The sequence below is a fragment of the Neolamprologus brichardi genome, chromosome 4 (assembly GCF_056152115.1).
Source record: "Neolamprologus brichardi isolate AB-2024 chromosome 4, ASM5615211v1, whole genome shotgun sequence".
Taxonomy (NCBI): Eukaryota; Metazoa; Chordata; class Actinopteri; order Cichliformes; family Cichlidae; genus Neolamprologus; species Neolamprologus brichardi.
The window spans coordinates 692,941-710,773 of record NC_142107.1 but is presented as its reverse complement, the minus strand read 5'-3'; the positions used below and the strand labels follow the sequence as shown (position 1 = coordinate 710,773).

The 17,833-nt window shown below is 38.6% G+C and overlaps 2 protein-coding genes across 3 annotated transcripts; one reads left to right on the top strand and one right to left on the bottom strand.

Moving 5' to 3' along the window:
* The first annotated feature begins 274 nt into the window (after positions 1 to 274).
* On the top strand, positions 275 to 7,367 carry nosip (nitric oxide synthase interacting protein). The gene is made up of 10 exons (XM_006805023.2): positions 275 to 358; positions 589 to 675; positions 779 to 884; positions 2,311 to 2,392; positions 3,144 to 3,279; positions 3,476 to 3,627; positions 4,097 to 4,213; positions 4,562 to 4,632; positions 5,925 to 6,033; positions 6,269 to 7,367. Exons 2-10 carry the CDS (start codon positions 606 to 608, stop codon positions 6,338 to 6,340), a joined length of 915 nt encoding a protein of 304 aa, XP_006805086.1. The 5' UTR covers positions 275 to 358; positions 589 to 605; the 3' UTR covers positions 6,341 to 7,367.
* Positions 6,845 to 15,513, bottom strand: rcn3 (reticulocalbin 3, EF-hand calcium binding domain). Of its 2 annotated transcripts, XR_004844102.2 has the most exons (9): positions 15,427 to 15,513; positions 14,504 to 14,727; positions 13,162 to 13,355; positions 12,243 to 12,415; positions 12,081 to 12,141; positions 11,902 to 11,993; positions 11,492 to 11,599; positions 7,821 to 8,652; positions 6,845 to 7,611 (listed from the first exon to the last, which is right to left on the bottom strand). XR_004844102.2 is itself a non-coding variant. In XM_006805025.2 (8 exons), the coding sequence occupies exons 2-8, from the start codon at positions 14,719 to 14,721 to the stop codon at positions 7,504 to 7,506; spliced, it is 954 nt and encodes a 317-aa protein (XP_006805088.1). In that variant the 5' UTR covers positions 14,722 to 14,727; positions 15,427 to 15,513; the 3' UTR covers positions 6,845 to 7,503. The 2 variants fall into 2 exon arrangements, 1 of the variants encoding a protein (XP_006805088.1); XM_006805025.2 differs by lacking the exon at positions 7,821 to 8,652.
* Between the last annotated feature and the right edge of the window lie 2,320 nt (positions 15,514 to 17,833).

Genomic DNA, 17,833 nt, shown 5'->3' with positions numbered 1-17,833 from the left:
AGATATATGAGAAAGATAGCAGAGGATCAAGAGCCTACTTAAATTGAAGTTAAATTTGTTCTTTTTTTACTTGCTGTAGTACAAAAGAACATTAACACAATTCTAAGACAGACAAATTTGATTGAAAGCATATGAGGGGTTTCCTTAGTGTGTCTGTCTGTGTGTGTGTTATTTTTGTTTCTTGAGAAATTCTATTCCACTCCATTCCATCTGGCGGCGCTGGTGTAATTTTTGGGTGGTTTTCTGGTCACTCACCAGTGTTCGAGTGACGTGGAGAAGAAGAACAAAAGAAAATACAACGACGAAGAAGAGCGTGTGGCTGTCGTCTGCGTTAAGAAAAGATTGTTAAGCGGATCTGGTAATAATAATTTGCTTGTAAAACTTTTTTAGTCCCAACTGGCCTTTTTGTTTCTTTTTACCTGTTGCCCTCTTTTCAATCGTTTGGTTTGGCAGTATGTTTTCGAAGTTTGAAATAACAGCTAATGTTAGCATAACAGCTAATGTTAGATATATCTGCTCATATCATCAGCTGTAACAAAATAATTTCCCAAATATGAGACAAATTATGAATTTTGTCATTTAAATTAGAAAAAACCCGAAGGACAATGACTCGCCATGGAAAGAACTGCACAGCTGGAGCTGTCTACACATACCACGAGAAGAAGAAGGATACAGGTAAGACATCCTCAGTGCTGCGAGTTCTTGTCTTTGTTCTCTCAGATTAGCCCGATCAGAAGGAGAACATGATTTGTCATTATCTAACTCTGATCCTGCTCAGCGGCCTCTGGTTACGGGACACAAAGTGTTCGACTTGGCAGAGATGCAGTCAAAGACTTTGACTGCTGCTGCCTGTCCCTGCAGCCCTGTCGGGATCCTGTTGTCACGTATGTTTTTTACTCCAACACACAAACACCTGCACACAGGGGATCAGTTCATCACTAACTGAATAATTACAGTAGAATTTTGAATAGAGTGATATTCCTTTATCGGAATTATTGCACATATAAAAATGTGGAAGGAAATTTTCATTTTATATAAACTCTCAACAGCCTTAATAAATGAATACATTCATGAATTTATTTATAATGAACCTTAGATCATACTACGCAGTTTCTTTAATGAATTCAGTTCTTTTACGTCACGTGGTTCTGTAGTCTTTAGGTGTTGGGTTTTTATAGACCTCTAGCAACAACAGAGAGGAGCAGAGTGATCAGGTGGTTTCTTGGTGGAGACGAATTCTAAATTATATTTATGGATAGCTACAGGCAAGAGGCTGTGTCAGTGACATAGTACAGGATGTGTGTAATGTTCTGAACTGATTTAACAACAACACTCTGCACGGCTTTTTTTATTAGCTACAGAGCAAATTGTGAACTACTTGCAATAGAACAGGAGGAGCTGCTGTGACAGTTCTGTAGGGGGAGTCGTTTATACAACTGTGTTTGCAATCCTGTGGAGCTCCAGAGTTGATATTAACATATTAATAACTTCAACTTTTAAATGATTTCATTCATCATGGAGGGGGGGTGTCTCTCCGAGCCAGCCTGGCCTTACGTGGAAAAGTAATTTCCCCTCCTAGTGACACCAGGCCTGATTACTGCCAGACCTTTTAAAACAGGAAGTCAGTTAAAATGAACTTAAATAAATATAACAAAGTGAATTTGGCTAAAAGTTCTCAAAAAGCAACACAATAGTGGCAGGTTTAAAACATGTCAACAATGTCAAAAACAAATAACAAAAGCATTTGAAATGGTGGGTTTGTGCACCGGATGTGAGTAGTATTTTTGTGAATAAGGCTTTACTGCAAGTGACCTATTCTTATAATAGGACAAATGAATCCAAACCATCGTCAGCAGAATGACTCCACAGCATAAAAAAACAACCAGATTCTTTCACTGTAGACATCAGACTGTAAGATTTTTCCTTTGTAATTTAAATGAAATTAGTCCGTCTAATCCAGGAAGCCTTGGTATCAACCAGTTACCACAGTTAGCCAGGTCAAACAGATATGGCATCATGCTTGTTTGGCAGTTGTGCAGTCTTGCAAGTGATCAGCAAACACACACCAACTCCATCTTATTACAGGTCAGGAGACTTCACCTAGTGGTCAAGTTCTGTGCCACAGCATTCTACAGTTTCTGACAAATAGACCTGAGCTCCCAAGCTGTATATATTTTTAATTAGTTATTAATCGTATTTAATTGAACTATGAGTAATGATAATAATCTCTAATAAACACACACACATTAAAGCATACGATCTAATGTTAGCATATGTGTGACACTGTCATGTTTCTGTTTGTGTGACCAGTCCAGATGGATACCTCTATGAAAAACAGGCCATTCTTGAATATATTCTTCACCAAAAGACACAGATTGCCAAAAAGATGAAAGTAAGTAACTCACTTAACTGTTCTTAACTCCTTACAGGTGCTTGGACAGTCACGTCCACAGCTAAACACCATGGGGTTGTTTTATGAATCAATGCTTAATCATCGGGGTAACTAACACTGAAGAAGAAAGCCATGTAGACCGAGCTGTATGCTATTTGTCACTGGAATCTACATGTATTCATTTGGTGATGTAGAAAATGTTTGATATTTTTGATTAGACAGAATTAACAGAGCTTGTTTGATATTTAATACCAAAAATACTAAGTAGAAAGTTGAATTTGACTTTGGCAATAAGGTGATTTCCACATCAGACCAGAAGACAATGAGTAAATTTTAAAGTTTAAAGTTTCAGAGCTCTAATGTTCAGCTGTACATGTTACACAGCACATAGCATAAAAAACTCTATTTAAAATATTAACTGTTGATGCATTTTGTGCAGGACAAAAGTTAAATGACTTTTTATACAAGTGCACACAGACCCTGAAAGAGCGCACTTAAAAAAGAAGGTTGATGAGCGCCATTGCGACTGGGTTTTTAGGCTTTGCAAAGCCAGCTAATCCAAACAGAGCTTGGATATGTTGAACTTGCTTCATAGTCACTCCTGTAAACAATGAAACAAACAACATAAAATCTACTCTGCAGCCAACACATATGAAAGAGCTTTCTCTAAGAAATAATGGCCTCTTACTTGTCTAGAACTCTTACTTGTCTAGAACTGTGAGTGCTTGGCTTTCTTCCTTGATTTCTTCAGGCGTACGAGAAACAGAAGCAGGCGCAGAGGAGCAGCAACCAACTTGAGTCCAAGTCAGAAGAGCGAGAGAGAGTGGAGAGGTTTAAAACAAAGGAGAACAGCATTGTATCTAAACCTATCAACCCCTTCACATCTGGTGCGTGCATGGCTGTCAAAATATACCTTACGATGTTGGCCACAAGAGGGAGCCAAAGCTCAGACTCTACCCCACAGACTCTGCGCTATGGCTGCTGCTGTCGTCACTTGTGTTGATTTAATGCACCCAAACTATTTTTAAGACATTTTTTATAATGAATACAATTCTGTCAAAACTGCTTTTTTCTTTTTTTCAGGTAAGAACATTGGAAGTGAGAAGGACGGGACACAGAGCAGCCCTGGAGAATTATCCAGTGCTGCCACAGCTGCAAGTTCCAGCCAGAGCCTGCCCAGTTTTTGGATTCCCTCACTGACACCAGAGGCCAAGCCCACTGCTCTCAAGAAACCAGTGAGTGACTGATGATGTTTTTCATGCCGAGGAAGGAGTTGAGCTACACTGTATGCTGGGTTTTTTTGTTTGTTTTTTTAACAGACTGGTGAAAGAGAAACAGGAACACCTTTTTGTTAAATACCCACCATGAAATTACTTAAAAATGCTGGTGTAATAGACCTTGGAGCACAAGTGGGCCAGATTTGTGTGTGTTTGCCAGGTTTACCTGTTTACTTTATTAGTCAGTGTTTTAGTGTATGAATGTTTACTCTGCGTTCCTCTTTTTGATGTTAACCCTCTTTCAAAGGCCAATGTCAGGTTGACCTGACATCATGATCATGTGGATCAGTTCCTACAGCTTAGTGACTACACTTACTCAAATATATTTACTGCTAAATTTGAGTATTTATGGGAAGTAGTTATTAAAAATGTAATGGCATAATTTTGTAATGGCTGCACTTTTCTGTCCATCTCTAACATCTGTCAGAGCAAGACTGTGTTATGTCCAATGTCTGGAAAACCCATTAAGATGAATGAGCTTATCACAGTGCGTTTCACCCCCTTGGACCCAAGTCTGGATCGAGTTGCCCTGCTCACCCGCCAGGTCGGTTTACTCAGCACACAGAAATAGATTGTCAGGCTTAGAGCATCAGAAATTTTATCTCATATGTGCAAGCCCTCAGACTTGGTAGCTGTTACATTACACGCTTCTTTGTAGCTGTGAACACAAGTTATTTAAATTGAAGAATAAACAAAGCAGGTGTAGTCAGAATTTGAATTAGAAGTTTCACACAGGAAGATGTTAGCTTTCTCTATGGCAGCTCCTTTTAACAGTTGTGTGTGTTATTGGTTAAGTCGAGTTGTTTTGTGTCTTAGATGAAAATTCTATGAGTAATCAGTCTGGTAACTTCACTTTGTCTTGAGGCTGTATAATTTTGTCATTTCTTTCCAGGACAGGTACATATGTACAGTGACCAAAGACGTCTTGGGCAACAGTGTTCCCTGTGCTGTTCTTCGACCATCGTGAGTGCCACCTGTATTTGTTTATGAACAAATTTAGAAGTCCCTCTGACCATGCATACCAACAAATGACAGCCTGGCTGTCTTGAGAATTAGAGCACAAGTCTTTAAAATTACTTTTACTACTACAAATTAATACCAGTAAGCCCAGTCCCACCTGTCCTCAGCAACCTCGGTGCCTCGTCTATAAGGGTCTTTCATAAATCTGCTTGTCTGGGGGATCATTGAACACTTTGGTTTTAACGCTCAGCTCTCTCTTGACCATGACAGACCGTGCGTCTGTACTTCTTTCTCCTTAAACCTCGGGTTCCTGTTATTCCATTTTCTACAGTCAGGCTTCTCTCCTACAACATTGTCAACATGTTTCTTTATATCAAGAAATGTGGGCAGGGCAGTGTGCAAATTGTGTGGAGTTTTCACATAGCTGCTGGTTACAAACGATTCCGAGTTACAACAGAATCAGCTGCTAGGCGTCTTTCATAAATCAGACAGAAATTTTGAACACAAATGTATGTTTTGCACAGGATAAAATCATTTCCACCCTAATGTTAGTAAATGGGGTCCAATGTTCTCTGGAGTGTGAGGGGATATGTAACATTAGGGCTGTTCGATATAACAATATATATCGGATGACGATATAAAAACATCTATCGGTTTATTTTACACTATCGTTTGTTTCGTGGTGTCGCAAAATAAACTGTTTACGGCAATATTTTTTCACTGTTTTGATGGTCACTGTAGTGGCTATATTCATTCATTTCTTAATTTAATATAACCACACTACGGACGGACAAGCGCCTGTTTTTATGTGTTGTCGTTAGCAACAACGACGGTAAAACCATTGCGTGTCCGCTTGTTTATTTTCCACATAAACCTTTCAGAATAAAGCTCAAGATCCTATTGAGACTTTTCAAAATAAACTGAATCACGTGAAAGAGTAGACAGAGTATTTACAGATGAGAAGCAAAAAAAGAGCCGTCAGGTGCTAAAAAATAAACCTTAGACTCAAACGTTAGAACAGGCTGTGTAATAAATACTAAGTGTAATAAGCGGCCGTTACAACTTATGTCTAAAAATGTATAGTTTCATGCATCGGTTAAAACACTCGACTCCAGGTACACGACGCACAGCTGGAAACACTTTACGCAAGTCGAGCTGCCCGAGATTCACAGAACTTTAAGAAAATGTAAAATGTTTGTGATTTATATCGTTATCGGGATGATAGATGTCTTATATCGGGATATGGGATTTTGGTCATATCGCACAGCCCTATGTGACGTGTGTCCTGTGTTCAGGGGCGCTGTGGTGACGCAGGAGTGTGTGGAGAAGTTGATCAGAAAGGACATGACTGATCCTCTGACGGGAGACAAACTTTCTGAAAAAGACATTATTCCACTGCAGAGGGTATGTGAAAAATAATTATAACTTTTTTTAAAAAAAAAAAAAAAGGATTTCAAATGTTTATTTTTGAACACTCATCCCAATGTTATGAATTCTGTTGCTGTCACTCAGAAATCAGAGGTGTCATGCTGCAGCCTGGTAGACACAGAAAACGTGGTTTGCTGTTTGAAAGCTGATTTTTGAGGAGCAGAGACTTTTTCTCTCTTTAACTGTACTGTGGTCCTTTGTGTTTTGAAAGGGTGGAACCGGCTTTGCAGGTTCTGGGATTGACCTCACGGCCAAAGAGGCTCGTCCAGTGATGCAAGCGTGAGGTGACCGAAGACTCCACAGTGGTGCTCATTGTGTAACTTTCTAACTTACTTTATAATGTCTTATATGACTTTTTGTTTGACAGCATTTCCTCCTGAATGTATTTTTATTTTGCTGGAAAATGCTTCCACTGACTGTACAACACAGATTTGCTGAAACTGCCATCCAAATGTTTCTTACAGATTAATGTCAACAATTTCCTTTAAATAAAATCAGCATTTAAGGCTTAAATCCATACTATTATTATTTGGTTTGATTTATTTTGTGCTCAGGAGGCACCACAGGTTGTGAACTAATCAGGTTAGTGGTTCACATATTTTATTGTCTTTGATCTCCAAATTGCTCCTGATGCATAGCCGAGTGTAAGGATGTGCATAAATATGCTGTATGAAAGTGTGTGTGTTGTAGGAAAAGTGCTTTGAGTAGTCAGAGCAGAAATGTACAAGTACCAGTGTATTTAAATTTTTTTCAGCTTTTATGGACTACAGGTAAGTTTAGTTATAAATAAAGCAATGTCTCAATGTTTTTATTGTGTTCATATCATAGATGAAATTTACAATCCAATGCATTGTCTGACAAACTTGAGTGGGTGCTCTAAACATGCATGAAGTCCTGTTCTAAGCAGATCTGTTGTTGCTTAAATTTGAGCTGCTTCACTGTTCATGATGGAGATCTTCACATCGGGCCTCATTCACTTAGATATGCACAGTAATGTTCTTACTTTGAAACATGCTTTCTTGACATTTTTGTAACTGTATGTATGTTAGTGAATCAGTCAACTGGGCTGTGTCCAAACCTGCAGTCTCCATAGTACCACAGTACCACACCCCCACTTCCCACGCTTTCCTCGGGTGAAGTGGAGAAAGCAGTAAGAGAGAAGTATGCCCTGCTGCTGCTAAAAAGTAGATGAAACTCAATCAGTAGTTTCTTGTAACACTCACTGTAGCTCAGAAAATGTATACAAAATTTAAAGAATTGAATTATGAATAAAAATGTATTACTAATAAACATGTGTACCTCAGTTTAAAGATGAGTCAGTTTTGTAAGATATAAGTGTGGCCTTGTGTGTTTTAATTTTGTATAGGATGAATCAATTCAGATAAGAAAATATTCACAAGTCATAGATTTTTGTGTAAAACATTTGTATATGGGACCAAACTGAAGTCACAGTTCATCACGGTCATCCACCCTCATCCCTCCATAGTCGGTCATTGTACTGGTCTTGATGAAGTCCATCTTGTCAAGTATCTCAGGTAGACTCAGACGGCCATCCTGATGAGCAAAGTAGAAGGATGCTTGACGCAATTTGAATTAAACTGAATACTTTATATTCTTATGGAGTCTAACAGTAAAATCTTTACTTTAGAATAAATTATGTTTGTAGGCTAATAATTTTACAATGTGTACTGACCAAGCGCTTCATTAGATATGATTGTTTGAACATTGTTATAATTATGTTACAGTACAGAGAGATACATTACCATTTCCAGATATCCGTGGAGGCTCAGTTTGAAACTTCACTGTGCAGCGCTCTGTTCCTGTGTTTTGTTTTTTTTTTTTTTCAGTATTAAGGCAAAGGATGCGAATTCATGTTGCAAATCAACACACATTAAAAACTAATACAAAACAAGCATCACCTCATCTGTTCCCAAATAATACATTTTAGTTTTAGCAAAGCATATCCTGCACGTTATTTCTTTTCACTGCTGTGTAGAATTGGTAGCGACATTATGGAATCTCAAAGATCTTTTTAAAATTCACAAAATTCCAACCCCTGGGGAGCAGTGTGTAGGGACGGTACCTTGCTCAGGGGTACTTCAGGGTAGCCATTCGGTGGATTTGAACCCCCAACCCCCAAACATGGGGCGAACATTCTACCTTTACACACTGCAACTTTAAACTTAATCACAAAAAAGGCAGAAACCAGCAACATCTCTTACACAATTCGAGAACAACACTGACAATTATATTTGTAATAATTTAAATCATAATGTGACTAAAGAATAATAAGTACAATTGTAGAAAAAGAAGACTTTAATCTCTCCCACACCCTCCCATCCACACACTCAGACAAACATTTGATAGCAAATTTTGACATGCTTTCATGCTGCTTGTTATAAGAACATTATTGATTATACAACTAAAACAGCATAATCCAGACCCAAGTCCCACGCCTATTCTGATATCCCCATAACTACATTTTCATCAAAGTTCATCGTGCTTCTTCGTTAAGTCTTCACCATAATTGGTAGCCTGACTGCCCACAAACATGTTCCAGTTGGCTAGAATCTCCTTCTTGGTTATTCTCTCATCCTGTTGTTTGGTCACCAGATTCCATCCATTGGTTTCATTGATTTAGTAGTTTGAGTGAGAGAAGGAAAAGAAGGAGTAATGAAGAAAGCAAGAGACAGAAAGAAGCTTGTTAATAATTAATCCAAGATTAACACAATTATTTCAAAGACAAGTGATTTTAAGTTAGTGCTGTGTTGACCAAACTCTCCAAAATGCTGGAACTCTTATACTTATTACAGTAATGTACAAAGGTCTTGAGCCACCGCTCATTCTTTATATTTTGCTAGGAAAAAGTAAAGGGAAACAGGTGCAGCAATTTATTTAAAAATTCAAAATACATGGAAATGACCAAAAAGAATTAAACCAACTTCAAAGTGCTTGAATTGCACAAACGTTCACCAGTAATGATTGTAATATGTACTGTTAGAAAGAGGGGGTTTGAGGGTATCACATGGTTGCCAGTAGGTAGCATAGGAGTAACAATGACTCCAGACATGCCTGCAAAAGTATGACACGAGTAAGACTATCATATGGTCTTCCCAAGGGGACACTAATGGGGACGCACTGAGTACTTGTGAACATTGTAACTTTTGCATTGTATTATTGTAGGGTCTTTACTGTTTAAAATAAATTCCAACTCTTGTTGTCATTTGGTGCCTTATAAATAAAACTGATTTGTATCTAAAACATCATGTGTAACTATGAATTTTAAAATTTAGTTCAAGCTTCTAAATCCATTACTTTCAAAAATCTATAGCTTTTCGATACACCCTGTACAAGGGTTAGGGTAGCATACAAAAACACTCTGTACAGCATATACAGGTAAAAACAGACTGTACAGTTCTAGTCTGCAAGTCATTTATTCTTCAAAAGAAACTTAACACTCTCAGGCAAGTTTTCTTGTCATTTCTTTAAGCAGTGATTAAAGGCTTCCTGAAGGAGATTCCAAACTTCTTCTTTTGATGTTGTGTTCTCTATCAAGACAATCCTACACTGCTTCTTTAATGTTAATGTCTGGGCTCTGGGGAGGCCAGTCCACTAATACTGATAGGCCTCCATTGTGTGTTTTTTCTATTCAGGTATGCACTGTGTTTGTGATCGCTGTCATGCTGGAAAATGAAGCTGTTGCCATCACACTTTCCAGAATGCATGGCAGATCAAAACTTGACTGTTCATTATTTCACCAAGTTTGACAAGATTATTAACACCACTGGCTCATATTCATTCTGAAACCATAACAGACTATCAGCTGTGTTTTACAGATGGCTATTCACTGTTTTACCTCTCTCTTGATCTCCTCCATACATACTGACAACACCCTGAATCAATCATTTCAAATTTGGGTTCATCATTCAGACCTGTTGTTGGCTCTCTTCCACAGTATGTCTTTTATTCTGTCTTCCTTCTCTCTCCCCAACCGGTCGCAGCAGATGGCCCCGCCCCTCCCTGAGCCTGGTTCTGCCGGAGGTTTCTTTCTGTTAAAAGGGAGTTTTTCCTTCCCACTGTCGCCAAAGTGCTTGCTCATAGGGGGTTGGTTGTTGATTATATAGTGACTTGAGGCGACTGTTGTTGTGATTTGGCTCTGTATAAATAAATTGAATTGCCACTAGCTTTTAATTATACTACTTTGGTTTCCCCTGTTTCTCTTCCTTAAGGACAGCTTTTGACAATCACCTTTCCACTGATACTGTTTCTGAGTAGGCTTCAGAGCAAACAGTAAAGGGATCAACTAAAGGGCCAGATGCATCTCTCAGGTCCTGTTTCGTCAAGTCTTTGCTTGTTTTTTTCTATTTCTTGACTTTCATCTGCTGTTGATGATTTTTGAGCCTGACATTTCTTTTATCTTCATTTTGTCCAATTTCCTAAAATTGTTAAATACATTTTTTCAAGACACACAAGTTTTTGGCATATCACCTTGTTGGGGCAAAAATATTTTTTCTGTTAATGTGTTTTATCATGTTGAAATCTTTCATAGATTCAACTAAAGAAATGTGAAAGTACTTAAAGACACGATTTAAAATTGGTTATTAGTTTGTCTGTTATGTGAAGATACACAACACTGGTTCACCCCTTGAGTTAGATGCTTTTTTTATGCTTTACTGAATCATAGGTTAGTGTTAACAATCAAACACAAAATTCTCCGAAAACTCTGGACATTTTCTGCTTTTTCAATCATTTTAATCCCAGTCTTTGTACCTGATCATTTTTAAAGACAAACTTTGAAAGACCTTCAGGAAGCCTGAAGAAGTATTGTTCAAATGGTAAATGGCCTGTATTTGTATAGCACTTTTACTAGTCCCCCCAAAGCGCTTTACACACCCAGTCATCCACCCATTCACACACCGGTGAAAGCAAGCTACAGTTGTAGCCACAGCTGCCCTGGGGCAGACTGACAGAAGCGAGGCTGCCATATCGCGCCATCGGCCCTTCTGGCCAACCAGTAGGCGGTAGGTGAAGTGTCTTGCCCAAGGACACAACGACCGAGATTGTCCGAGCCAGGGCTCGAACCAGCAACCTTCCGATTACAAGGCAAACTCCCAACTCTTGAGCCACGATTGCCCCATTCAACACCACCTTTAACATGTACAAGAAAGTCTTGGAAAACAAAATACACGGAAATAAGAAGGGGCTCAAGAATTTTGCACAATGCTATTGTTTACATGGAAATATGTTTGGCAGCTGCCACTATTTTTCATGACGGACCAAATAAAGTGCTGTATTTTCATCGGCTACACCTACATTGTTGGAAAAATGAACTGGTAAATAAACGTAATTGCTCTGGTTTTTAATGTCAAAATAAAGCCAGAAAAAAAGCCACCAGAATTAAAAGAATTTAGAATTTAAACAATGATTAGTCTACCTTGTCAGTGTCTGTCTCGTGGATCAAATGTTTGGCTTCATTGTCAGCATGGTCAACCTCTCCAGGCAAAACCCACTGTCCTACTTCGTCAGCATCCAGGTACCCATCCTAAACACAGAGAGAACATTTAAGGGTAACCGTAACAGTCTAAAACCTCCTAAGTGGCACTGAGAATCTGCTACCAGGAGTAGCAGCTTCTTAAAGTTGGACCAACCCAAAAACCTTGGAAAATGCTAGTGGTTATAGCAATTTGGCCATTGCCTGTTCCATTTTATCTATATAGCGCCAATTCACATCAACAATTATCTCAATGTAAGTAATGTGACCATTTTTTTGGGGCTGTGTTTATAGGTATTATTTTTCTTAATGAAAAAAATCTGTTTCATTTTGAAGAACTAAGGATCTTTTACCTTATTGGTATCCCTGATCTCCGAGAAATGTTTCTTCTCTGTCTGGACCCAGTCAGGCTCACTTTCCCCATCCTCGGCTGTGTACATATCACCTGTGAAACAAGAATAATACACACATTTAGGACTGACAGCCTCCAGTGCAGAGAGTAGCTGCTCAAATAGTCAAGTAAGTAACCTACCGATGTATTCTTCTAAGTTGATCTTCCCGTCCCCATTCTTATCAATGTCCTCCACAGTTTCCTGCATAAGAATATCATTCAGTTTTCACAATTAAAAATCCAGTGATAGACACAATTTGCCCCATTTACATTTATATCCCGGTAATCAGTAGTAGGCTTTACCTGAATTACCAAATCTTTCATGTAATCAAACTCCTCAGGGTGAAGGAAGGCAGTGAACTCCTCACGTGTGGCAATGCCATCACTGTCTCGGTCAGCCGTCTTAAAGCGCCTTTCATCTCTTTTGAGCATGGACTTATAAGTCTCCTTGTCATCAATATCATCAAAATCCTCTCCTAAGAAAAGAAAAGATTCATTTTCAGCACATCATTGTCTTTTGGGTGTGGACAATCCACTGGCACTTGGTTAAAGAGAAACAGATGAGAAAGTTGTAAAGCACACAAAACTCAAACTATGGGACAGAAAAGGCCAAATTTAATGACAAGCAGTAGTGGTGTATAACACAAAGGAAGTGAAAAGGGGTGACATGTTTCCCAGCATCACAGATTGAGATCCAGATTAAGTTTAGAACAGGGAACTATGGGATGGTTCAGGGTCATCAACTATAAGCTTTGTCAAAAGTCTGAATCCTGTTCTAAGCACAGAGTGTCTGTATCCAGTAAATACTTAGAGCTAGTTGTATAGTAGAGAGGTCTCATAGCTGAAGGCTCTGCCTCTACTTTAAGAAACTTTAGGAAACACAAGCAAATCTTCACTTTGAGAGAAAACAATCAGTGATCGAGTGATTGGGCTTTGGATGGAATTTGCAATGGAATAATCCTAACTCTGGAAATTTGAACCATTTGCATTTCCACTTGCTAAATAATACTGTGCCCCTCACCCACTGTGCCGTTTACAGAAATCAATGTTAGTCTCTACTGTAATTAAAATATTTATTTTCCACTATTATGGTGATACTAAAATCAAATTCCATGCCATAAAGCAAAAAGCGGAACAGGCAGAAAAGGAGATTATGGAAATTTGATCAAATAGGGAAAAAAGGAAAAGAATAAAAATTGAACTATTAGGGTTTCACACACACCCAGATAGTAGCCATAGGTGGTGTTTTTATACTCCTCCCAGCTTATCTTGTCATCTTGGTTCTTGTCGTAGTCCTTCCAGTGTTTGTTAACATTTTCCTCGATGTACCTCCTCTGTCTGTGTTTGATCCAATAATGCAGCTCTCCGTGGCTGATGTAGCCATCCTTGTCAGTGTCAATACGGTCCACTATCTTCCTGTGAAGGGAGACGGAGAAGTTTCAAGTCATGATTATGTCTAGTGTCCAGACTGTTGTATCAAATGCTAATTTTTTATATCCAACTGTCCTATTTGGGCTCTAGTCAATGTGGAGTATGTGAAATTCTAGTCTGAACTGGGTAATGAGTCTTACTAAGTGCTGAAATGCTTTAGACCACAGGCTACATTCACCAATACAGTATGTTACACCCATGACAAAATTCAAATAACACTGGATTATAAACACTGACGTCTTTCGACTGTGAGAGGAAGCTGGAGTACCCATGGAGGCATAAAGAAAACATGCAAGCTTCATGCTTCTTTATTAGATTCAACCAAATTATTGTAGCCACTTTGTCATGGACTGTAACATATTAGATATTAGATACAGTATTAGAGATTCTGTAACTGTTTTTTGAAATGAGAATTACATTTTGACTAGAGGCACGTGCTTTAATCGTCTCAAGGTACTTTCATCGAATGGTAAAAATTCTGAAATGGTGCATACTTAGACAGAACAGCTATAAGTTTGTCATTCATTCATTATTACACAGAATCGAAAGCTCCAGTTAGATTAACACATTAGTATCAGTCTAGTTTTATGCCTTAGAGCCTAGCTGCAATTTACATTCAATATAAATTTAAAGTCAATAAATTATGAAAAATTAGGTTTAAATTTCTGGTGAAAAATCATCCATTTGTTCATGACAGTGCAGATTTCTGACATTTTGTGTATATTTAGGTGAATGTGAGTGTAAAACTTAGACTTGTATCCACCTCATATTGTGTAGCTTTCTGAATTTTATACGTATTGGTTACATGTTTATTTATACAGTACATAAAGTCAAAATTCTATTTTTTCATGTAACTGAAATGTTTCATTATTTGGTCTAAAGCCATTAAGAAAGTTACAGACTAAGTAAGCATACACATGTTTTATACGAAACATGTGTATGCTTACTGCATTTGATGTATTTTACCATGTAATATATGTAATACATATTAGGGAATTTAACACATGCATATGTGTGAAGAAATGGCTTTTATTTTTCGCCACACCATGGAAATCAGAATAAGATTTCTTTAGAGCCGCCCCTGAGGCAGAACTGGATAGTTTAGAAAATCTGTGATAGTATGTCCAACTTACGCTAATCTATCTTTGCTCTCCTCAGGAGTCAGCTGGTCAAAGGTCTTGGCCTCTTCTTTACCCAGGAAGGCCTCATGGTCATACTGGAAACTGTGAGCATCATCATGGGCGTGGTCACTCAGATCAGGCTGGTGATGGATGCGCTTCTCCTGAGCAGGCACAGCAAAGGCAACAGTGGCCAGGAAGTAGAGCGATGCTAATGAATTCAGCAGCATCATAACTGACTTCAGGGGGTGAAGAGAAGACAAAAAGTCAAATTCACATGGAGAGCACAGACCATATGAGAGAACACAGCACAAAGTATAACACACAATACACTATTACAAAACACATGTACACTACTCAAAGAATAAAACACAACAGCTAACAGTACTGTGGCAGCTCACTGCCAACTTCACTGCCAATTGAATTAACCAGGATAAAAGCCAACTACAGAGCTCTCAACCTGAAGCATTCAGAAGATTGTTTTTGAAGTATCTTTCCACTTAAGGAGGGCCAGGACTAGCATGAGTTACCAAAAATTTGAAGCAGATGGCAAAGTCAACATTTATATATTATACACACACACACACACACACACACACACACACACTGACATACAATTTGAGTTCTTCAGTCTTTTCCCAGCATTTTTTCTGAGCTGGTCATTCTTGTTTATTTATTTGCTTTAAAAGTCGTCTGCAAGCTAAATAGTTCAGGAGCAACAATGCATTATTGACACTGATGAAAGAAGAAAAATCTGGTATCCGCAGCGTCAAATCACAGTAAACGATTCATGTCATCATGAGGTAAAAGTATCCATAATCACTTTCTCGCTCTCTTAACATTGAAATTCATTTTTAAAGTGCTGATAGAATAAATACACAAAAGCTCTGTCATACACCACACATCACTTTTTACATGCAAGAAAAAGATGAACTCACCAGCTTTGTTGCGCCACTTTTTACAATATACAGGTAGGGTCACTCCAGAAACAGTCCGCGTTGGCAAACGCTACCTTTAAATAACAATGGCAATTGGGCGGGTTTAGATACACAGCTATCCAATCATCAGTGCCTTAAAGAAAATTCTAACCAATAAAAAGTTCGTCAAAGTATGGAGGCGGGGCGGGAGGGAAACGTTTCAAGGTAAGTTCTTATTGGCTTCTTACCGCCACGTTGTCATGCAAACGGTCCACGGTCCACCATCATTCGCTCCCGTCGAGGAATCGAGGCGAGGGATCGTCACGTGGTTCACATACGCCCTAGTTCCCGGAAGTGGTTAGGGAGACATATGACAGTACGCGTAGTGTACTTCAAGCGTGCAGACCCTGAATTGGGACAGAGGCATGGGCTTATGTTAGTGGTTCCCAATCTTTTTTCGCTACGCCCCCCTTTGTTTTACAAGAAAAATATTCGCGCCCCCCCTTCTCGCGCGTGCACGAAAAAAACAAACAAAAAAGAAAACGATCATGTTAGACAAACTTAGGCTGGTACAGGTGAAACTCGAAAAATTAGAATACCGTGCAAAAATCATTAATTTCAGTAATTCAACTTAAGAGGTGAAACTGTCATATATCATATAGATGCATTACATGCATAGCGAGATATTTCAAGCCTTTATTTGTTATAATTTTGAGGGTTATGATTTACAGCTTACGGAAACCCCAAATTCAAAAGGTCAGAAAATGTGAATATTGTGTAAAGGTTCAATATTTTAGGCTCAAAGTGTCACTCTCTAATCAGCTAATTAATCTAATAACCTGCAAATGGTGCAAATGGTTCACGAGCCTTTAAATGGTCTCTCAGTCTGGTTCAGTAGGAGTCACAATCATGGGGAAGGCTGCTGACATGACAGTTGTGCAGAAAACCATCACTGACAGCCTCCATAAGGAGGAAACCTCAAACGGTAACTGCAAAAGAAGTTGGACATCAGTGCATCAAGAGCAGCCACACACAGACAGATCCTGGACATGGGCTTCAAATGTCATATTCCTCTTGTCAAGCAACTCCTGAACAGCAAACAATGTCAGAAACGTCTTAAAGAAAAAAAAAAGAACTGGTCTGTTGCTCACTGGTCCAAAGTCCTCTTTTCTGATGAGAGCAAATTTTGCACCTCATTTGGAAACCAAGATTCCAGAGTCTGGAGGAAGAATGGAAAGGTACGCAGTCCAAGATGCTTGAAGTCCAGCGTGAAGTTTCCACAGTCTGTGCTGATTTGGGAAGTCATGTCATCTGCTGATGCTGATCCAATTCAATTCAATTGAGTTTTATTTATATAGCGCCAAATCACAACAGTCGCCTCATGGCACTTTATATTGTAAGAAAGACCCTACAATAATACATACAGAGAAAAACCCAACAATCATATGACCGCCTATGAGCAAGCACTTTGTGGACAGTGGGAAGGAAAAACTCTGCTGCGACCGGTTGGGGTGACAGGATACAAGACATGCTACGGAAGAGAGCCAGAAATTAATAACAAGTATGATTCAATGCAGAGAGGTTTATTAACACATAGTGAGTGATAGTGTGCTTTTAAATCCAGAGTAAACGCAGCCATCTACCCGGACATTTTGGAGCACTTCATGCTTCCTTCTGCAGACGAGCTTTATGAAGATGCTGACTTCATTTCCCAGCAGGACTTGGCACCTGCCCACACTGCCAGAAGTAACAAAACCTGGTTCAATGACCATGGGATTACGGTGCTTATTGGCCAGTCTAATCTGAACCCCACAGAGAATTTATGGCGCATTGCCAAGAGAACAATGAGCTGAAGGCTGCTCACATAACACGTCAGCAGTGCCACGGGCTGAGAGCATCCATGCCACGCCGTACTGAGACAGTAATTCATGCAAAAGTGACCCAAACATATGCATGATTATACTTTTCAGAGGTCCGACATTTCTCTATTTAAAATTCTTGTTTTATTGATTTCAAGTAATTTTCTGAGCTTTTGAATTTGGGGATTTCATAAGCTGTAAGCCATAACCATCAAAACTATAACAATTATATTAGTTTAACCTTTTAAGTCGAATTACTGAAATAAATGAACATTTGCATGATATTGTAATTTTTCCGGGTTTCACCTGTAGAAAATAAAATATGACAACTTAAATTATAGCACTTTGTTAGTATATATTGAGTACAGAAATTCAGTGCAATATAGGATTAGTGTCATAGCGTATATAACACAGTTAAATAAAACTTTAAGTATTTAGTATAATTCAGCCTTAAATGATTATTATTTTTGGAGCTGGTGGCATATTTTAAGCTGTGAGTTCCCTTTTAAAAGTTTTTGCACATTTAAAATGAAAAAAAATTCTGAGGGGCACGTTTTTTTTTTTCCTTT